The sequence below is a fragment of the Callithrix jacchus genome, chromosome 6 (assembly GCF_049354715.1).
Source record: "Callithrix jacchus isolate 240 chromosome 6, calJac240_pri, whole genome shotgun sequence".
Taxonomy (NCBI): domain Eukaryota; kingdom Metazoa; phylum Chordata; class Mammalia; order Primates; family Cebidae; genus Callithrix; species Callithrix jacchus.
In genome coordinates this window covers 28023237-28039965 of record NC_133507.1, presented here as the reverse complement: position 1 = coordinate 28039965, position 16729 = coordinate 28023237, and the positions used below count along the sequence as shown (strand labels likewise).

Below are 16729 nucleotides of genomic sequence, written 5' to 3'. Positions count from 1 at the left end.
TTGACCTCCCCATGTTCAGGTGATCCTTCTACCTCAGCCTCCCAAGCAGATGGCTGTAATGGACATGCTTTATACCAAGCTATTTTTTTAAATTTTATTTTTTTTTGTAGAGATGGGGTTTCACAGTGTTGCCCAGGCTTGGTTCACTTTTGATAGTAAAGGACATGTCAAATGTTTAGACATTTGCTTTCAGTTTGGGCAATTATGAATACAGCAATTATAAACCTTTTTGTGTCTTGTTTGGAAACAATTTTTAAAATGTAACTAAGGAAATACTAAAATTATGATTACTTGCTCGTACGGTAAGACTACGTTGCTTTGTAAGAATTTTGGTAGAATTTACCGGTGAAATCATCTGAAGATAGTGTTTTTGCTCTTTTGAGAAGATACTAATTATTGATTCAATTTCTAATATAAATATAGGCCTTTTCAGATGATTCATTTATCATGAGAAGACTTTAAACCTTCTGAAACAGATCCAAAAAGTTAGCTCATTTTATATAATGTTTCCAAGTGTGGGCACAGATGTGTTCACAATATTCCTTTATTATTTTTTGATTTCACTCCTCTTGAACTGATATTATTAGCACATCGTGACTTCCTTCCTTTCCTTTGAGGTTAGACAAGGTAGAGGTTTATCAGTGTTATTGATCTTTTCAAAGAACTGGTTTTTGGTTTTGTTGATTTTCTCTGATTACCTGTTTTTTATTCCATTAATTTCTGCAATCGTTATTTATTTTTCCTCTATTTGACATTATACTGCTGTTTTTCTTTCATTGCCCAAGGTGGAAGCTACATTATGAATTTAGATTTGATTTTTCTCATTATTGACACAGCATCATGAATGTTACTAAATATAATATCATTGAAATGCACACTTAATAATTAAAATAATAAATATGTAAGCTTTTAAAATTTTAAAAATACAACAGGATAGATGATAAATGTAGCAGGATATGTAGATCCACAGAAGTTAAATAATCCTGTAACTTTTCATAAAATGTTGGGATTTGCCTAGACCTTCACGTGGGCAGCAGGTGTGATGAGATGCTCTCACTGGGCCATACAGTGCCTTTCTGTATTAATCGGTTCTCAGACTATTTCATACTGACGAGGGTGCCCTAGCTAGAAAGCCGGGCTCTTTCATTTGTTTCTTCCCCTCTCCTTTGCCTTCCTTCAGCACGAAGGAGAGTGGCCCAGCAGCAGCTCAGTTCATGCTTGTCAACAGCCCACCTCCATACACTGCAGCTTTGGTCCACATCCCCCAATCCTCCTTGTGAGATTCCCCAGCGTCACCAGTGCACTGACTGTCTCTCTGTGTTCTCCTAGCTCCTGTTCAAGACCCAAAGGGGTGCACAAGTCAAAAGCTTCAGGAGGAGACGTCACCTGACTTAGTAAGATGCATTTTTTTGTCTTGAAGAGAAATGTCTTTTTCTGGGGCTTCCAGAATATCAAGTGAATTTTATTTTTGACTGCCATTGTGAATCAGGCCTCAGCTGTCATGGACTCTAGCTACCAGTCACTGTAATGTATGACCAACTGAGGCCTGATTAATGATGTCAGTCAAAAGATGGCATCACTTACAAACTAGTAGTGAGCATATTTCTCAGTAGCAACATTTTCTTCCTGAAAAATAATTTTGTATTTGGCAGCCAACATGGACTTGCTAAACATTCCATGAAAACCCACTGCCTTGGTGGCTCACACATGGAATCCCAGCACTTTGGGAGGCTGAGGCAGACAGGGCCAATATAATATAATGAAACCCCATCTCTAACTATAAAAACAAACATTAGCCGGGCATGGTGGCAGGCACCTGTGGTCACAGCTAGTTGGAAGGCTGAGGCAGGAGAATTGCTTGAACCCAGGAAGGTGAGGTTGCAGTGAGCCAAGGTCATGCCACTGCACTCCAGCCTGGGTGACAGAGCAAGAATCTGTGCAAAACCAAAGACAAAAACCCACTGCCCTTTCTACAAGCATCCTCTATGCTTTATTTGGGGGTCAGTGACTTACTTGATCACTGTTTGATAGCTGGTTTTCTAACACCACCAAGTGAATAAAAGACCTGTGCAGTCAGGACCCAGTATGATCTGATCCTCATGATGGTTTTGTTTCCCTCTCACTGCAGGAAAATGCTACAGGTGAATATCACCACAGTACGTATTCCTTTTTTAACATAGCGTCATTACGATGTAGTTAACGTGCAACCCAATTCACCCATTTAAAGTGGGTGATTCAGTGTTTTTACTATATTTATAGGCTATGCACTCATGTTACAATCTAATTTTAAAACCTTTTCATTCCTCCTCAAAGAAACCTCATTAGTAGACACCCCTCTGTTTTTCCCAACCTTGCACCCCTGGTTCTAAGCGTCCCTAATGTATTTCTTGTTTCTATATACAGTGCCTTTCTGTATTAACCGGTTCTTAAGGTGACTGTTTCACGTTGATGAAGTTGCCCTAGCTAGAAGGCCAAGGCTCTTTCATTTCCTTCTGCCCCTCTCCTTTTCCTTCAACACCAGGAGAATGGTCCAGCAGTAGCTCAGTCCATGCCTGTGAACCACCCAGCTCCACACATTCCAGCCCCTCCATACACACATTGCCCAAAGCTCCTCGTGAGATTCCTCATCAGCACCAATGCACTGACTGTCACTCTGTGTTCTCCTAGCTCCTGTTGATGACCCACAGGAGTGTACACTTGTCAGTGAGGAGAAGGAGGAGGCCTCTGACATGGTAACATCCATTTCTTTGTCTGGAAATTTTTTTTTTCTGGGGATTCTAGACTATAAAGTGAATATGATTTTTGACTGCCATCATAAATTAGGCCTCAGGCGTCTTGGACTCTAGCGACTGGTCACTGGAGACTATGACCAACTGAGGCCTGATGGATGATGTTCGTCAAGAGAGGACATCACCTACAAACTGGTCGTGAGCACATTTCTCAGTAGCAGCATTTTCTTCTTGAAAAAATAATTTTGTATTTCCTAGAGAACATAGACACCTGCTAAATTTTCCAAACGCACTGCATTTTCTGCAAGCATCCTCTGTGCGTAATCTGGGGCCAGTGACTTGATCACTGTTCTACATCTGGTTTTCTCGTTGTTGTTGTTTTGAGACAGAGACTACCTCTGTCACCCAGCTACAGTGCAGTGGTGTGATCTCAGATCACTCTAACCTCCACGTACTGGGTTCAAGCAAATCTGTGCCTCAGTCTCCGGAGAAGCTGGGACTACAGGCTCACACCACCACCAGGCCGGGTTTCTTGTAGTTTTTAGTAGAGACAGGGTTTCACCATGTTGGCCAGGATGGTCTCAATCTCTTGACCTCATGATCTGCCTGCATCAGCCTCCCAACGTGCTGGGATTACATGCGTGAGTCACTGTTCCCAGCCTGCCATCTGGTTTTCTTATGTCACCAAGTGAATACAAGACCTGTGCCAACAGGACCCAGCATGATGTAATCCTCAGGGTGTTTCTTTTTGTCTTATTGCAGAAAAAGCCTGTGGCCCTCTCTCACTGCCGTACGTATTCTGTTTCTTTTAAATAGTTACTGAAACGTAGTTGACATGCAAACTAATTCACCCATTTAAAGTAGGTTCCTTTCTGTATTAACCAGTTCTTCAAATGACGATTTCACATTGATGAGGTTGCCCTAGCTAGGAAGCCAAGGCTATTTCATTTCTTTCTGCCCCTCTCCTTTTCCTTCCTTCAGCACCAAAAGAATGGTCCAGCAGCAGCTAGGTCCATACTTGTCAAACGCCCAGCTCCATACACTCCAGCCCCATCTACATTTCCCAAAGCTCCCTGTGAGATTCCTCACCAGCACCAGTGCACTGACTGTCACTCTGTGTTCTCTTAGGTCGTGTTGAGGTCCTACAAGACCACATCACAGAAGACATTGAAAATGATGAGATGCCCCCTGACGTGGTAAGATGCATTTCTTTGCCTCGACGAGAAATTTTTATTCCTGGGGCCTGTGGAAGTTTGAGTGAATATCATTTTTGACTGACATACTGAATAAGACCTCAGTTGTCAGGTATTCTAGCGACCAATCAGTGGAGTTTCTGACCACCTGAGGCCTGATTGATGATGTCAGTCAAAAGATGGCATAACTCACAATCTGGTCGTGGGCATATTTCTCATTAGCAACATTTTCTCCTTGAAAAATAATTTTGTATTTTTCATCCAGCATAGATACTTCCTAATTATTCCAAACCCACGGCATTTTCTGCAGGCATCCCTTGTGCTCCGTTAGGGGCCTGTGACTTCATCACTGGTTGACATTTGGTTTTTTTTATAGTTTACTTTTGTTTTTGAGACAGAGTCTCTCTGTCACCAGGGTCCAGTGCAGTGGTGTGATCTCAGATCACTGCAGCGTCCTGCTACTGCATTCAAGCAATTCTCCTGCCTCAAACTCTTGAGTAGCTGGACTGAAGTCTCTCACCACCACCACACCCACCTTTCTTGTAGTTTTTAGTAGAGCCGGGTTCACCATGTTGGCAAGGATGGTCTCAATCTCTTGCCCTCATGATCTGCCCGCCTCAGCCTCCGAATGTGCTGGGATTACATGCGTGAGCCACCGTTTTCAGCCTGCTATCTGGTTTTCTTATGTCACCAAGTGAATACAAGACCTGTGCCAACAAGACCCAGCATGATGTAATCCTCATGGTGTTTTTTTTTCTCTTATTGCAGGAGAAGCCTGCGGCCAAGTATCACCACCGTACGTATTCTGTTTCTTTTAAACAGTTACTGAGACGTAGTTGACATGCAAACCAATTCACCCATTTAAAGTAGGTTCCTTTTTGTATTAACTGGTTCTTCAAATGATGATTTCACATTGATGAGGTTGCCCTAGCTAGGTAGCCAAGGCTCTTTCGTTTGTTTCTGCCCCTCTTCTTTTTGTTCCTTCAGCACCAAGGAGAATGGTCCAGCAGCAGCTCGGTCCATGCCTGTCAAATGCCCAGCTCCATACACTCCAACCCCGTCCAATTTTTCCAATGCTCCTTGTGAGATCCCTCAGCAGCACCAGTGCACTGACTGTCACTCTGTGTTCTCTTAGGTCCTGTTGAGGTTATACAGGACCTCGTCCTAGAAGACATAGAGGACGATGAGATGCCCCCTGATGTGGTAAGATGCATTTCCTAGTCTCGAAGAGAAATACTTCTTCCTGGGGCCTCTGGAATATCAAGTGAATATCATTTTTGACAGACATTGTGAATGAGACCACAGTTGTCATGGACTCTAGCGAGCAGTCAGTGGAGTTTCTGACCAACTGAGGCCTGATTGACGATGTCAGTCAAAAGATGGCGTAACTCACAATCTGGTCGTGGGCATATTTCTCAGTAGCAACATTTTCTTCTTGAAAAGTAATTTCGTATTTTTCAGCCAGCATAGATACTTGCTAAATATTCCAAACCCACTGCATTTTCTGGAGGTAATCCCCTGGGCTCCATTAGCGGCATGTGGCTTCATCACTGTTTGACATTTGTTTTTTTTTGTTTAGCTTGGTTTTGTTTTTGAGACAGAGTCTCTCTGTCACCAGGGTCCAGTGCAGTGGTGTGATCTCAGATCACTGCAGCGTCGTCCTACTGCATTCAAGCAATTCTCCTGCCTCAAACTCTTGAGTAGCTGGACTGAAGTCTCTCACCACCACCCCACCCACCTTTCTTGGAGTTTTTAGTAGAGCCGGGTTCACCATGTTGGCCAGGATGGTCTCAATCTCTTGTCCTCATGATCTGCCCGCCTCAGCCTCCGAATGTGCTGGGATTACATGCGTGAGGCACCGTTTTCAGCCTGCCATCTGGTTTTCTTATGTCACCCAGTGAATACAAGACCTGTGACAACAGGACCCAGCATGATGTAATCCTCATGGTGTTTCTTTTTGTCTGATTGCAGGAGAAGCCTGCGGCCAAGTATCACCACCGTACGTATTCTGTTTCTTTTAAACAGTTACTGAGACGTAGTTGACATGCAAACCAATTCACCCATTTAAAGTAGGTTCCTTTCTGTATTAACTGGTTCTTCAAATGACGATTTCACATTGATGAGGTTGCCCTAGCTAGGTAGCCAAGGCTCTTTCGTTTGTTTCTGCCCCTCTTCTTTTTGTTCCTTCAGCACCAAGGAGAATGGTCCAGCAGCAGCTCAGTCCATGCGTGTCAAATGCCCAGCTCTATACACTCCAGTCCCGTCCACATTTCCCAATGTGGGAAATTCCCTTGTGAGATTCCTCAGCAACACTAGTGCACTGACTGTCAATCTGTGTTCTCTTAGGTCCTGTTGAGGTTTTACAGGACCTCGTCCTAGAAGACATAGAGGACGAAGAGATGCCCCCTGCCGTGGTAAGATGCATTTCTTAGTCTCGAAGAGAAATATTTTTTCCTGGGGCCTCTGGAATATCAAGTGAATATCATTTTTGACTGCCATTGTGATGAGAGCTTAGTTGTCATGGACTCTAGCGAGCAGTCAGTGGAGTTTCTGACCAACTGAGGCCTGATTGACGATGTCAGTCAAAAGATGGCATAACCCACAATCTGGTCGTGGGCATATTTCTCAGTAGCAACATTTTCTTCTTGAAAAGTAATTTCGTATTTTTCAGCCAGCATAGATACTTGCTAAATATTCCAAAACCACTGCATTTTTTTGCAAGCATCCCCTGTGCTGCATTAGGGGCGTGTGGCTTCATCACTGTTTGACATCTGTTTTTTTTTTGTTTAGCTTAGTTTTGTTTTTGAGACAGTCTCTCTGTCACCAGGGTACAGTGCAGTGGTGTGATCTCAGATCACTGCAGCGTCCTCCTACTGCATTCAAGCAATTCTCCTGCCTGAAACCCTTGAGTAGCTGGACGAAAGTCTCTGACCACCACCACACCCACCTTTTTTGTAGGTTTAAGTAGAGCCGGGTTCACCATGTTGGCCAGGATGGTCTCAATCTCTTGCCCTCATGACCTGCCCCCTCAGCCTCCGAATGTGCTGGGATTACATGTTTCAGGCACCGTTTTCAGCCTGCTATCTGGTTTTCTTATGTCACCAAGTGAATACAAGACCTGTGCCAACAGGACCCAGCATGATGTAATCCTCACGGTGTTTCTTTTTGTCTTATTGCAGGAGAAGCCTGCGGCCAAGTATCACCACCGTACGTATTCTGTTTCTTTTAAACAGTTACTGAGACGTAGTTGACATGCAAACCAATTCACCCATTTAAAGTAGGTTCCTTTCTGTATTAACTGGTTCTTCAAATGACGATTTCACATTGATGAGGTTTCCCTAGCTAGGAAGCCCAGGCTCTTTCGTTTGTTTCTGCCCCTCTTCTTTTAGTTCCTTCAGCACCAAGGAGAATGGTCTAGCAGCAGCTCGGTCCATGCGTGTCAAATGCCCAGCTCCATACACTCCAGCCCCGTCCAATTTTCCCAATGCTCCTTGTGAGATTCCTCAGCAGCACCAGTGCACTGACTGTCACTCTGTGTTCTCTTAGGTCCTGTTGAGGTTTTACAGGACCTCGTCCTAGAAGACATAGAGGACGATGAGATGCCCCCTGATGTGGTAAGATGCATTTCTTAGTCTCGAAGAGAAATATTTCTTTCTGGGGCCTCTGGAATATCCAGTGAATATCATTTTTGACTGTCATTGTGAATGAGACCTCAGTTGTCATGGACTGTAGCGAGCAGACAGTGGAGTTTCTGACCAACTGAGGCCTGATTGACGATGTCAGTCAAAAGATGGCATAACTCACAATCTGGTCGTGGGCATATTTCTCAGTAGCAACATTTTCTTCTTGAAAAATAATTTCGTATTTTTCAGCCAGCATAGATACTTGCTAAATATTCCAAAACCACTGCATTTTTTTGCAAGCATCCTCTGTGCTGCATTAGGGGCATGTGGCTTCATCACTGTTTGACATTTGTTTTTTTTTTTCTTTAGCTTAGTTTTGTTTTTGAGACGGAGTCTCTCTGTCACCAGGGTCCAGTGCAGTGGTGTGATCTCAGATCACTGCAGCGTCGTCCTACTGCATTCAAGCAATTCTCCTGCCTCAAACTCTTGAGTAGCTGGACTGAAGTCTCTCACCACAACCCCACCCACCTTTCTTGTAGTTTTTAGTAGAGCCGGGTTCACCATGTTGGCCAGGATGGTCTCAATCTCTTGCCCTCATGATCTGCCCGCCTCAGCCTCGGAATGTGCTGTGATTACATGCGTGAGGCACCGTTTTCAGCCTGCCATCTGGTTTTCTTATGTCACCAAGTGAAAACAAGACCTGTGCCAACAGGACCCAGCATGATGTAATCCTCATGGTGTTTCTTTTTGTCTTATTGCAGGAGAAGCCTGCGGCCAAGTATCACCACCGTACGTATTCTGTTTCTTTTAAACAGTTACAGAGACGTAGTTTGACATGCAAACCAATTCACCCATTTAAAGTAGGTTCCTTTCTATTATTAACTGGTTCTTCAAATGACGATTTCACATTGAGGAGGTTGCCCTAGCTAGGTAGCCAAGGCTCTTTCGTTTGTTTCTGCCCCTCTTCTTTTTGTTCCTTCAGCACCAAGGAGAATGGTCCAGCAGCAGCTCGGTCCATGCATGTCAAATGCCCAGCTCTATGCACTCCAGCCCCGTCCACATTTCCCAATGCTCCTGTGAGATTCCTCAGCAGCACCAGTGCACTGACTGTCACTCTGTGTTCTCTTAGGTCCTGTTGAGGTTTTACAGGACCTCGTCCTAGAAGACATAGAGGACGAAGAGATGCCCCCTGATGTGGTAAGATGGATTTCTTAGTCTCGAAGAGAAATATTTTTTCCTGGGGCCTCTGGAATATCAAGTGAATATCATTTTTGACTGCCATTGTGAATGAGACGTCAGTTGTCATGGACTCTAGCGAGCAGTCAGTGGAGTTTCTGACCAACTGAGGCCTGATTGACGATGTCAGTCAAAAGATGGCATAACTCACAATCTGGTCGTGGGCATATTTCTCAGTAGGAACATTTTCTTCTTGAAAAATAATTTCGTTTTTTTCAGCCAGCATAGATACTTGCTAAATATTCCAAAACCACTGCATTTTCTGCAGGCAATCTCCTGTGCTCCATTAGGGGCATGTGGCTTCATCACTGTTTGATATTTGTTTTTTTTTTTTAGTTTAGCTTAGTTTTGTTTTTGAGACAGAGTCTCTCTGTCACCAGGGTCCAGTGCAGTCGTGTGATCTCAGGTCACTGCAACGTCCTCCTACTGCATTCAAGCAATTCTCCTGCCTCAAACTCTTGAGTAGCTGGACTGAAGTCTCTCACCACCACCCCACTCACCTATCTTGTAGTTTTTAGTAGAGCCAGGTTCACCATGTTGGCCAGGATGGTCTCAATCTCTTGCCCTCATGATCTGCCCGCCTCAGCCTCCGAATGTGCTGGGATTACATGCGTGAGGCACCGTTTTCAGCCTGCCATCTGGTTTTCTTATGTCACCCAGTGAATACAAGACCTGTGCCAACAGGACCCAGCATGATGTAATCCTCATGGTGTTTCTTTTGTCTGATTGCAGGAGAAGCCTGCGGCCAAGTATCACCACCGTACGTATTCTGTTTCTTTTAAACAGTTACTGAGACGTAGTTGACATGCAAACCGATTCACCCATTTAAAGTAGGTTCCTTTCTGTATTAACTGGTTCTTCAAATGACGATTTCACATTGATGAGGTTGCCCTAGCTAGGTAGCCAAGGCTCTTTCGTTTGTTTCTGCCCCTCTTCTTTTTGTTCCTTCAGCACCAAGGAGAATGGTCCAGCAGCAGCTCGGTCCATGCGTGTCAAATGCCCAGCTCTATACACTCCAGTCCCGTCCACATTTCCCAATGCTCCTGTGAGATTCCTCAGCAGCACCAGTGCACTGACTGTCACTCTGTGTTCTCTTAGGTCCTGTTGAGGTTTTACAGGACCTCGTCCTAGAAGACATAGAGGACGAAGAGATGCCCCCTGCTGTGGTAAGATGCATTTCTTAGTCTCGAAGAGAAATATTTTTTCCTGGGGCCTCTGGAATATCAAGTGAATATCATTTTTGACTGCCATTGTGATGAGAGCTTAGTTGTCATGGACTCTAGTGAGCAGTCAGTGGAGTTTCTGACCAACTGAGGCCTGATTGACGATGTCAGTCAAAAGATGGCATAACCCACAATCTGGTCGTGGGCATATTTCTCAGTAGCAACATTTTCTTCTTGAAAAGTAATTTCGTATTTTTCAGCCAGCATAGATACTTGCTAAATATTCCAAAACCACTGCATTTTTTTGCAAGCATCCCCTGTGCTGCATTAGGGGCGTGTGGCTTCATCACTGTTTGACATCTGTTTTTTTTTTGTTTAGCTTAGTTTTGTTTTTGAGACAGTCTCTCTGTCACCAGGGTACAGTGCAGTGGTGTGATCTCAGATCACTGCAGCGTCCTCCTATTGCATTCAAGCAATTCTCCTGCCTGAAACCCTTGAGTAGCTGGACGAAAGTCTCTGACCACCACCACACCCACCTTTTTTGTAGGTTTAAGTAGAGCCGGGTTCACCATGTTGGCCAGGATGGTCTCAATCTCTTGCCCTCATGACATGCCCCCTCAGCCTCCGAATGTGCTGGGATTACATGTTTCAGGCACCGTTTTCAGCCTGCTATCTGGTTTTCTTATGTCACCAAGTGAATACAAGACCTGTGCCAACAGGACCCAGCATGATGTAATCCTCATGGTGTTTCTTTTTGCCTGATTGCAGGAGAAGCCTGCGGCCAAGTATCACCACCGTACGTATTCTGTTTCTTTTAAACAGTTACTGAGACGTAGTTGACATGCAAACCAATTCACCCATTTAAAGTAGGTTCCTTTCTGTATTAACTGGTTCTTCAAATTACGATTTCACATTGATGAGGTTTCCCTAGCTAGGAAGCCCAGGCTCTTTCGTTTGTTTCTGCCCCTCTTCTTTTTGTTCCTTCAGCACCAAGGAGAATGGTCCAGCAGCAGCTCGGTCCATGCGTGTCAAATGCCCAGCTCCATACACTCCAGCCCCGTCCAATTTTCCCAATGCTCCTTGTGAGATTCCTCAGCAGCACCAGTGCACTGACTGTCACTCTGTGTTCTCTTAGGTCCTGTGGAGGTTATACAGGACCTCGTCCTAGAAGACATAGAGGACGATGAGATGCCCCCTGATGTGGTAAGATGCATTTCTTAGTCTCGAAGAGAAATATTTCTTCCTGGGGCCTCTGGAATATCAAGTGAATATCATTTTTGACTGCCATTGTGAATGAGACCTCAGTTGTCATGGACTCTAGCGAGCAGTCAGTGGAGTTTCTGACCAACTGAGGCCTGATTGACGATGTCAGTCAAAAGATGACATAACTCACAATCTGGTCGTGGGCATATTTCTCAGTAGCAACATTTTCTTCTTGAAAAGTAATTTCCTTTTTTTCAGCCAGCATAGATACTTGCTAAATATTCCAAACCCACTGCATTTTCTGGAGGTAATCCCCTGTGCTCCATTAGGGGCATGTGGCTTCATCACTGTTTGACATTTGTTTTTTTTTGTTTAGCTTAGTTTTGTTTTTGAGACAGAGTCTCTCTGTCACCAGGGTCCAGTGCAGTGGTGTGATCTCAGATCACTGCAGCGTCGTCCTACTGCATTCAAGCAATTCTCCTGCTTCAAACTCTTGAGTAGCTGGACTGAAGTCTCTCACCACCACCCCACTCACCTATCTTGTAGTTTTTAGCAGAGCCGGGTTCACCATGTTGGCCAGGATGGTCTCAATCTCTTGCCCTCATGATCTGCCCGCCTCAGCCTCCGAATGTGTTGGGATTACATGCGTGAGGCACCGTTTTCAGCCTGCCATCTGGTTTTCTTATGTCACCCAGTGAATACAAGACCTGTGCCAACAGGACCCAGCATGATGTAATCCTCATGGTGTTTCTTTTTGTCTGATTGCAGGAGAAGCCTGCGGCCAAGTATCACCACTGTACGTATTCTGTTTCTTTTAAACAGTTACTGAGACGTAGTTGACATGCAAACCAATTCACCCATTTAAAGTAGGTTCCTTTCTGTATCAACTGGTTCTTCAAATGACGATTTCACATTGATGAGGTTGCCCTAGCTAGGTAGCCAAGGCTCTTTCGTTTGTTTCTGCCCCTCTTCTTTTTGTTCCTTCAGCACCAAGGAGAATGGTCCAGCAGCAGCTCGGTCCATGCGTGTCAAATGCCCAGCTCTATACACTCCAGTCCCGTCCACATTTCCCAATGTGGGAAATTCCCTTGTGAGATTCCTCAGCAACACTAGTGCACTGACTGTCACTCTGTGTTCTCTTAGGTCCTGTTGAGGTTTTACAGGACCTCGTCCTAGAAGACATAGAGGACGAAGAGATGCCCCCTGCTGTGGTAAGATGCATTTCTTAGTCTCGAAGAGAAATATTTCTTCCTGGGGCCTCTGGAATATCAAGTGAATATCATTTTTGACTGCCATTGTGATGAGAGCTTAGTTGTCATGGACTCTAGCGAGCAGTCAGTGGAGTTTCTGACCAACTGAGGCCTGATTGACGATGTCAGTCAAAAGATGGCATAACCCACAATCTGGTCGTGGGCATATTTCTCAGTAGCAACATTTTCTTCTTGAAAAGTAATTTCGTATTTTTCAGCCAGCATAGATACTTGCTAAATATTCCAAAACCACTGCATTTTTTTGCAAGCATCCCCTGTGCTGCATTAGGGGCGTGTGGCTTCATCACTGTTTGACATCTGTTTTTTTTTTGTTTAGCTTAGTTTTGTTTTTGAGACAGTCTCTCTGTCACCAGGGTACAGTGCAGTGGTGTGGTCTCAGATCACTGCAGCGTCCTCCTATTGCATTCAAGCAATTCTCCTGCCTGAAACCCTTGAGTAGCTGGACGAAAGTCTCTGACCACCACCACACCCACCTTTTTTGTAGGTTTAAGTAGAGCCGGGTTCACCATGTTGGCCAGGATGGTCTCAATCTCTTGCCCTCATGACATGCCCCCTCAGCCTCCGAATGTGCTGGGATTACATGTTTCAGGCACCGTTTTCAGCCTGCTATCTGGTTTTCTTATGTCACCAAGTGAATACAAGACCTGTGCCAACAGGACCCAGCATGATGTAATCCTCATGGTGTTTCTTTTTGTCTGATTGCAGGAGAAGCCTGCGGCCAAGTATCACCACCGTACGTATTCTGTTTCTTTTAAACAGTTACTGAGACGTAGTTGACATGCAAACCAATTCACCCATTTAAAGTAGGTTCCTTTCTGTATTAACTGGTTCTTCAAATGACGATTTCACATTGATGAGGTTGCCCTAGCTAGGAAGCCCAGGCTCTTTCGTTTGTTTCTGCCCCTCTTCTTTTTGTTCCTTCAGCACCAAGGAGAATGGTCCAGCAGCAGCTCGGTCCATGCGTGTCAAATGCCCAGCTCCATACACTCCAGCCCCGTCCAATTTTCCCAATGCTCCTTGTGAGATTCCTCAGCAGCACCAGTGCACTGACTGTCACTCTGTGTTCTCTTAGGTCCTGTGGAGGTTATACAGGACCTCGTCCTAGAAGACATAGAGGACGATGAGATGCCCCCTGATGTGGTAAGATGCATTTCTTAGTCTCGAAGAGAAATATTTCTTCCTGGGGCCTCTGGAATATCAAGTGAATATCATTTTTGACTGCCATTGTGAATGAGACGTCAGTTGTCATGGACTCTAGCGAGCAGTCAGTGGAGTTTCTGACCAACTGAGGCCTGATTGACGATGTCAGTCAAAAGATGACATAACTCACAATCTGGTCGTGGGCATATTTCTCAGTAGCAACATTTTCTTCTTGAAAAGTAATATCCTTTTTTTCAGCCAGCATAGATACTTGCTAAATATTCCAAACCCACTGCATTTTCTGGAGGTAATCCCCTGTGCTCCATTAGGGGCATGTGGCTTCATCACTGTTTGACATTTGTTTTTTTTTGTTTAGCTTAGTTTTGTTTTTGAGACAGAGTCTCTCTGTCACCAGGGTCCAGTGCAGTGGTGTGATCTCAGATCACTGCAGCGTCGTCCTACTGCATTCAAGCAATTCTCCTGCCTCAAACTCTTGAGTAGCTGGACTGAAGTCTCTCACCACCACCCCACTCACCTATCTTGTAGTTTTTAGCAGAGCCGGGTTCACGATGTTGGCCAGGATGGTCTCAATCTCTTGCCCTCATGATCTGCCCGCCTCAGCCTCCGAATGTGTTGGGATTACATGCGTGAGGCACCGTTTTCAGCCTGCCATCTGGTTTTCTTATGTCACCCAGTGAATACAAGACCTGTGCCAACAGGACCCAGCATGATGTAATCCTCATGGTGTTTCTTTTTGTCTGATTGCAGGAGAAGCCTGCGGCCAAGTATCACCACCGTACGTATTCTGTTTCTTTTAAACAGTTACTGAGACGTAGTTGACATGCAAACCAATTCACCCATTTAAAGTAGGTTCCTTTCTGTATCAACTGGTTCTTCAAATGACGATTTCACATTGATGAGGTTGCCCTAGCTAGGTAGCCAAGGCTCTTTCGTTTGTTTCTGCCCCTCTTTTTTTTGTTCCTTCAGCACCAAGGAGAATGGTCCAGCAGCAGCTCGGTCCATGCGTGTCAAATGCCCAGCTCTATACACTCCAGTCCCGTCCACATTTCCCAATGTGGGAAATTCCCTTGTGAGATTCCTCAGCAACACTAGTGCACTGACTGTCACTCTGTGTTCTCTTAGGTCCTGTTGAGGTTTTACAGGACCTCGTCCTAGAAGACATAGAGGACGAAGAGATGCCCCCTGCTGTGGTAAGATGCATTTCTTAGTCTCGAAGAGAAATATTTCTTCCTGGGGCCTCTGGAATATCAAGTGAATATCATTTTTGACTGCCATTGTGATGAGAGCTTAGTTGTCATGGACTCTAGCGAGCAGTCAGTGGAGTTTCTGACCAACTGAGGCCTGATTGACGATGTCAGTCAAAAGATGGCATAACCCACAATCTGGTCGTGGGCATATTTCTCAGTAGCAACATTTTCTTCTTGAAAAGCAATTTCGTATTTTTTAGCCAGCATAGATACTTGCTAAATATTCCAAAACCACTGCATTTTTTTGCAAGCATTCCCTGTGCTGCATTAGGTGCGTGTGGCTACATCACTGTTTGACATCTGTTTTTTTTTGTTTAGCTTACTTTTGTTTTTGAGACAGTCTCTCTGTCACCAGGGTACAGTGCAGTGGTGTGATCTCAGATCACTGCAGCGTCCTCCTACTGCATTCAAGCAATTCTCCTGCCTGAAACCCTTGAGTAGCTGGACGAAAGTCTCTGACCACCACCACACCCACCTTTTTTGTAGGTTTAAGTAGAGCCGGGCTCACCATGTTGGCCAGGATGGTCTCAATCTCTTGCCCTCATGACATGCCTCCTCAGCCTTCGAATGTGCTGGGATTACATGTTTGAGGCACCGTTTTCAGCCTGCTATCTGGTTTTCTTATGTCACCGAGTGAAAACAAGACCTGTGCCAACAGGACCCAGCATGATGTAATCCTCATGGTGTTTCTTTTTGTCTTATTGCAGGAGAAGCCTGCGGCCAAGTATCACCACCGTACGTATTCTGTTTCTTTTAAACCGTTACTGAGACGTAGTTGACATGCAAACCAATTCACCCATTTAAAGTAGGTTTCTTTCTGTATTAAGTGGTTCTTCAAATGACGATTTCACATTGATGAGGTTTCCCTAGCTAGGAAGCCCAGGCTCTTTCGTTTGTTTCTGCCCCTCTTCTTTTTGTTTCTTCAGCACCAAGGAGAATGGTCCAGCAGCAGCTCGGTCCATGCGTGTCAAATGCCCAGCTCCATACACTCCAGCCCCGTCCAATTTTCCCAATGCTCCTTGTGAGATTCCTCAGCAGCACCAGTGCACTGACTGTCACTCTGTGTTCTCTTAGGTCCTGTTGAGGTTTTACAGGACCTCGTCCTAGAAGACATAGAGGACGATGAGATGCCCCCTGATGTGGTAAGATGCATTTCTTAGTCTTGATGAGAAATATTTCTTCCTGGTGTCTCTGGAACATCAGGTGAATATCATTTTTGACTGCCATTGTGAATGAGACCTCAGTTGTCATGGACTCTAGCGAGCAGTCAGTGGAGTTTCTGACCAACTGAGGCCTGATTGACGATGTTAGTCAAAAGATGGCATAACTCACAATCTGGTCATGGGCATATTTCTCAGTAGCAACATTTTCTTCTTGAAAAGTAATTTCGTATTTTTCAGCCAGCATAGACAGTTGCTAAATATTCCAAAACCACTGCATTTTTTGCACACATCCCCTGTGCTCCATTAGGGGCATGTGGCTTCATCACTGTTTGACATCTGTTTTTTTTTATCTTAGTTTTGTTTTTGAGACAGAGTCTCTCTGTCACCAGCGTTCAGTGCAGTGGTGTGATCTCAGATCACTGCAGCGTCCTCCTACTGCATTTAAGCAATTCTCCTGCCTGAAACTCTTGAGTAGCTGGACTAAAGTCTCTGACCACCACCACACCCACCTTTTTTATAGGTTTAAGTAGAGCCGGGTTCACCATGTTGGCCAGGATGATCTCAATCTCTTGCCCTCATGATCTGCCCGCCTCAGCCTCCCAACGTGCTGGGATTACCTGCGTGAGGCACAGTTTTCAGCCTGCCATCTGGTTTTCTTATGTCAGTAAGTGAATACAAGACCTGTGCCAACAGGACCCAGCATGATGTAATCCTCATGGTGTTTCTTTTTGTCTTATTGC

General features: G+C 44.8%; 1 protein-coding gene across 11 annotated transcripts in view; it reads left to right on the top strand.

Moving 5' to 3' along the window:
* Positions 1-16729, top strand: part of LOC128932340 (uncharacterized) — a 48084-nt gene that overhangs the window by 21501 nt on the left and 9854 nt on the right. For 8 of the 11 annotated variants that reach the window (XM_078329067.1, XM_078329064.1, XM_078329065.1 and 5 more), the window contains 7 exons: positions 1330-1394; positions 2129-2156; positions 2668-2732; positions 3492-3519; positions 3858-3925; positions 4691-4718; positions 5058-15968. In XM_078329067.1, coding sequence (XP_078185193.1) covers positions 1330-1394; positions 2129-2156; positions 2668-2732; positions 3492-3519; positions 3858-3925; positions 4691-4718; positions 5058-5143 — 368 coding nt within the window. In that variant the 3' untranslated portion in view covers positions 5144-15968. Of the gene's footprint in view, positions 1-1329; positions 1395-2128; positions 2157-2667; positions 2733-3491; positions 3520-3857; positions 3926-4690; positions 4719-5057; positions 15969-16729 lie in introns of those variants that run through there. The other 3 variants (XM_078329060.1, XM_078329059.1, XM_078329068.1) reach the window with 2 other exon arrangements.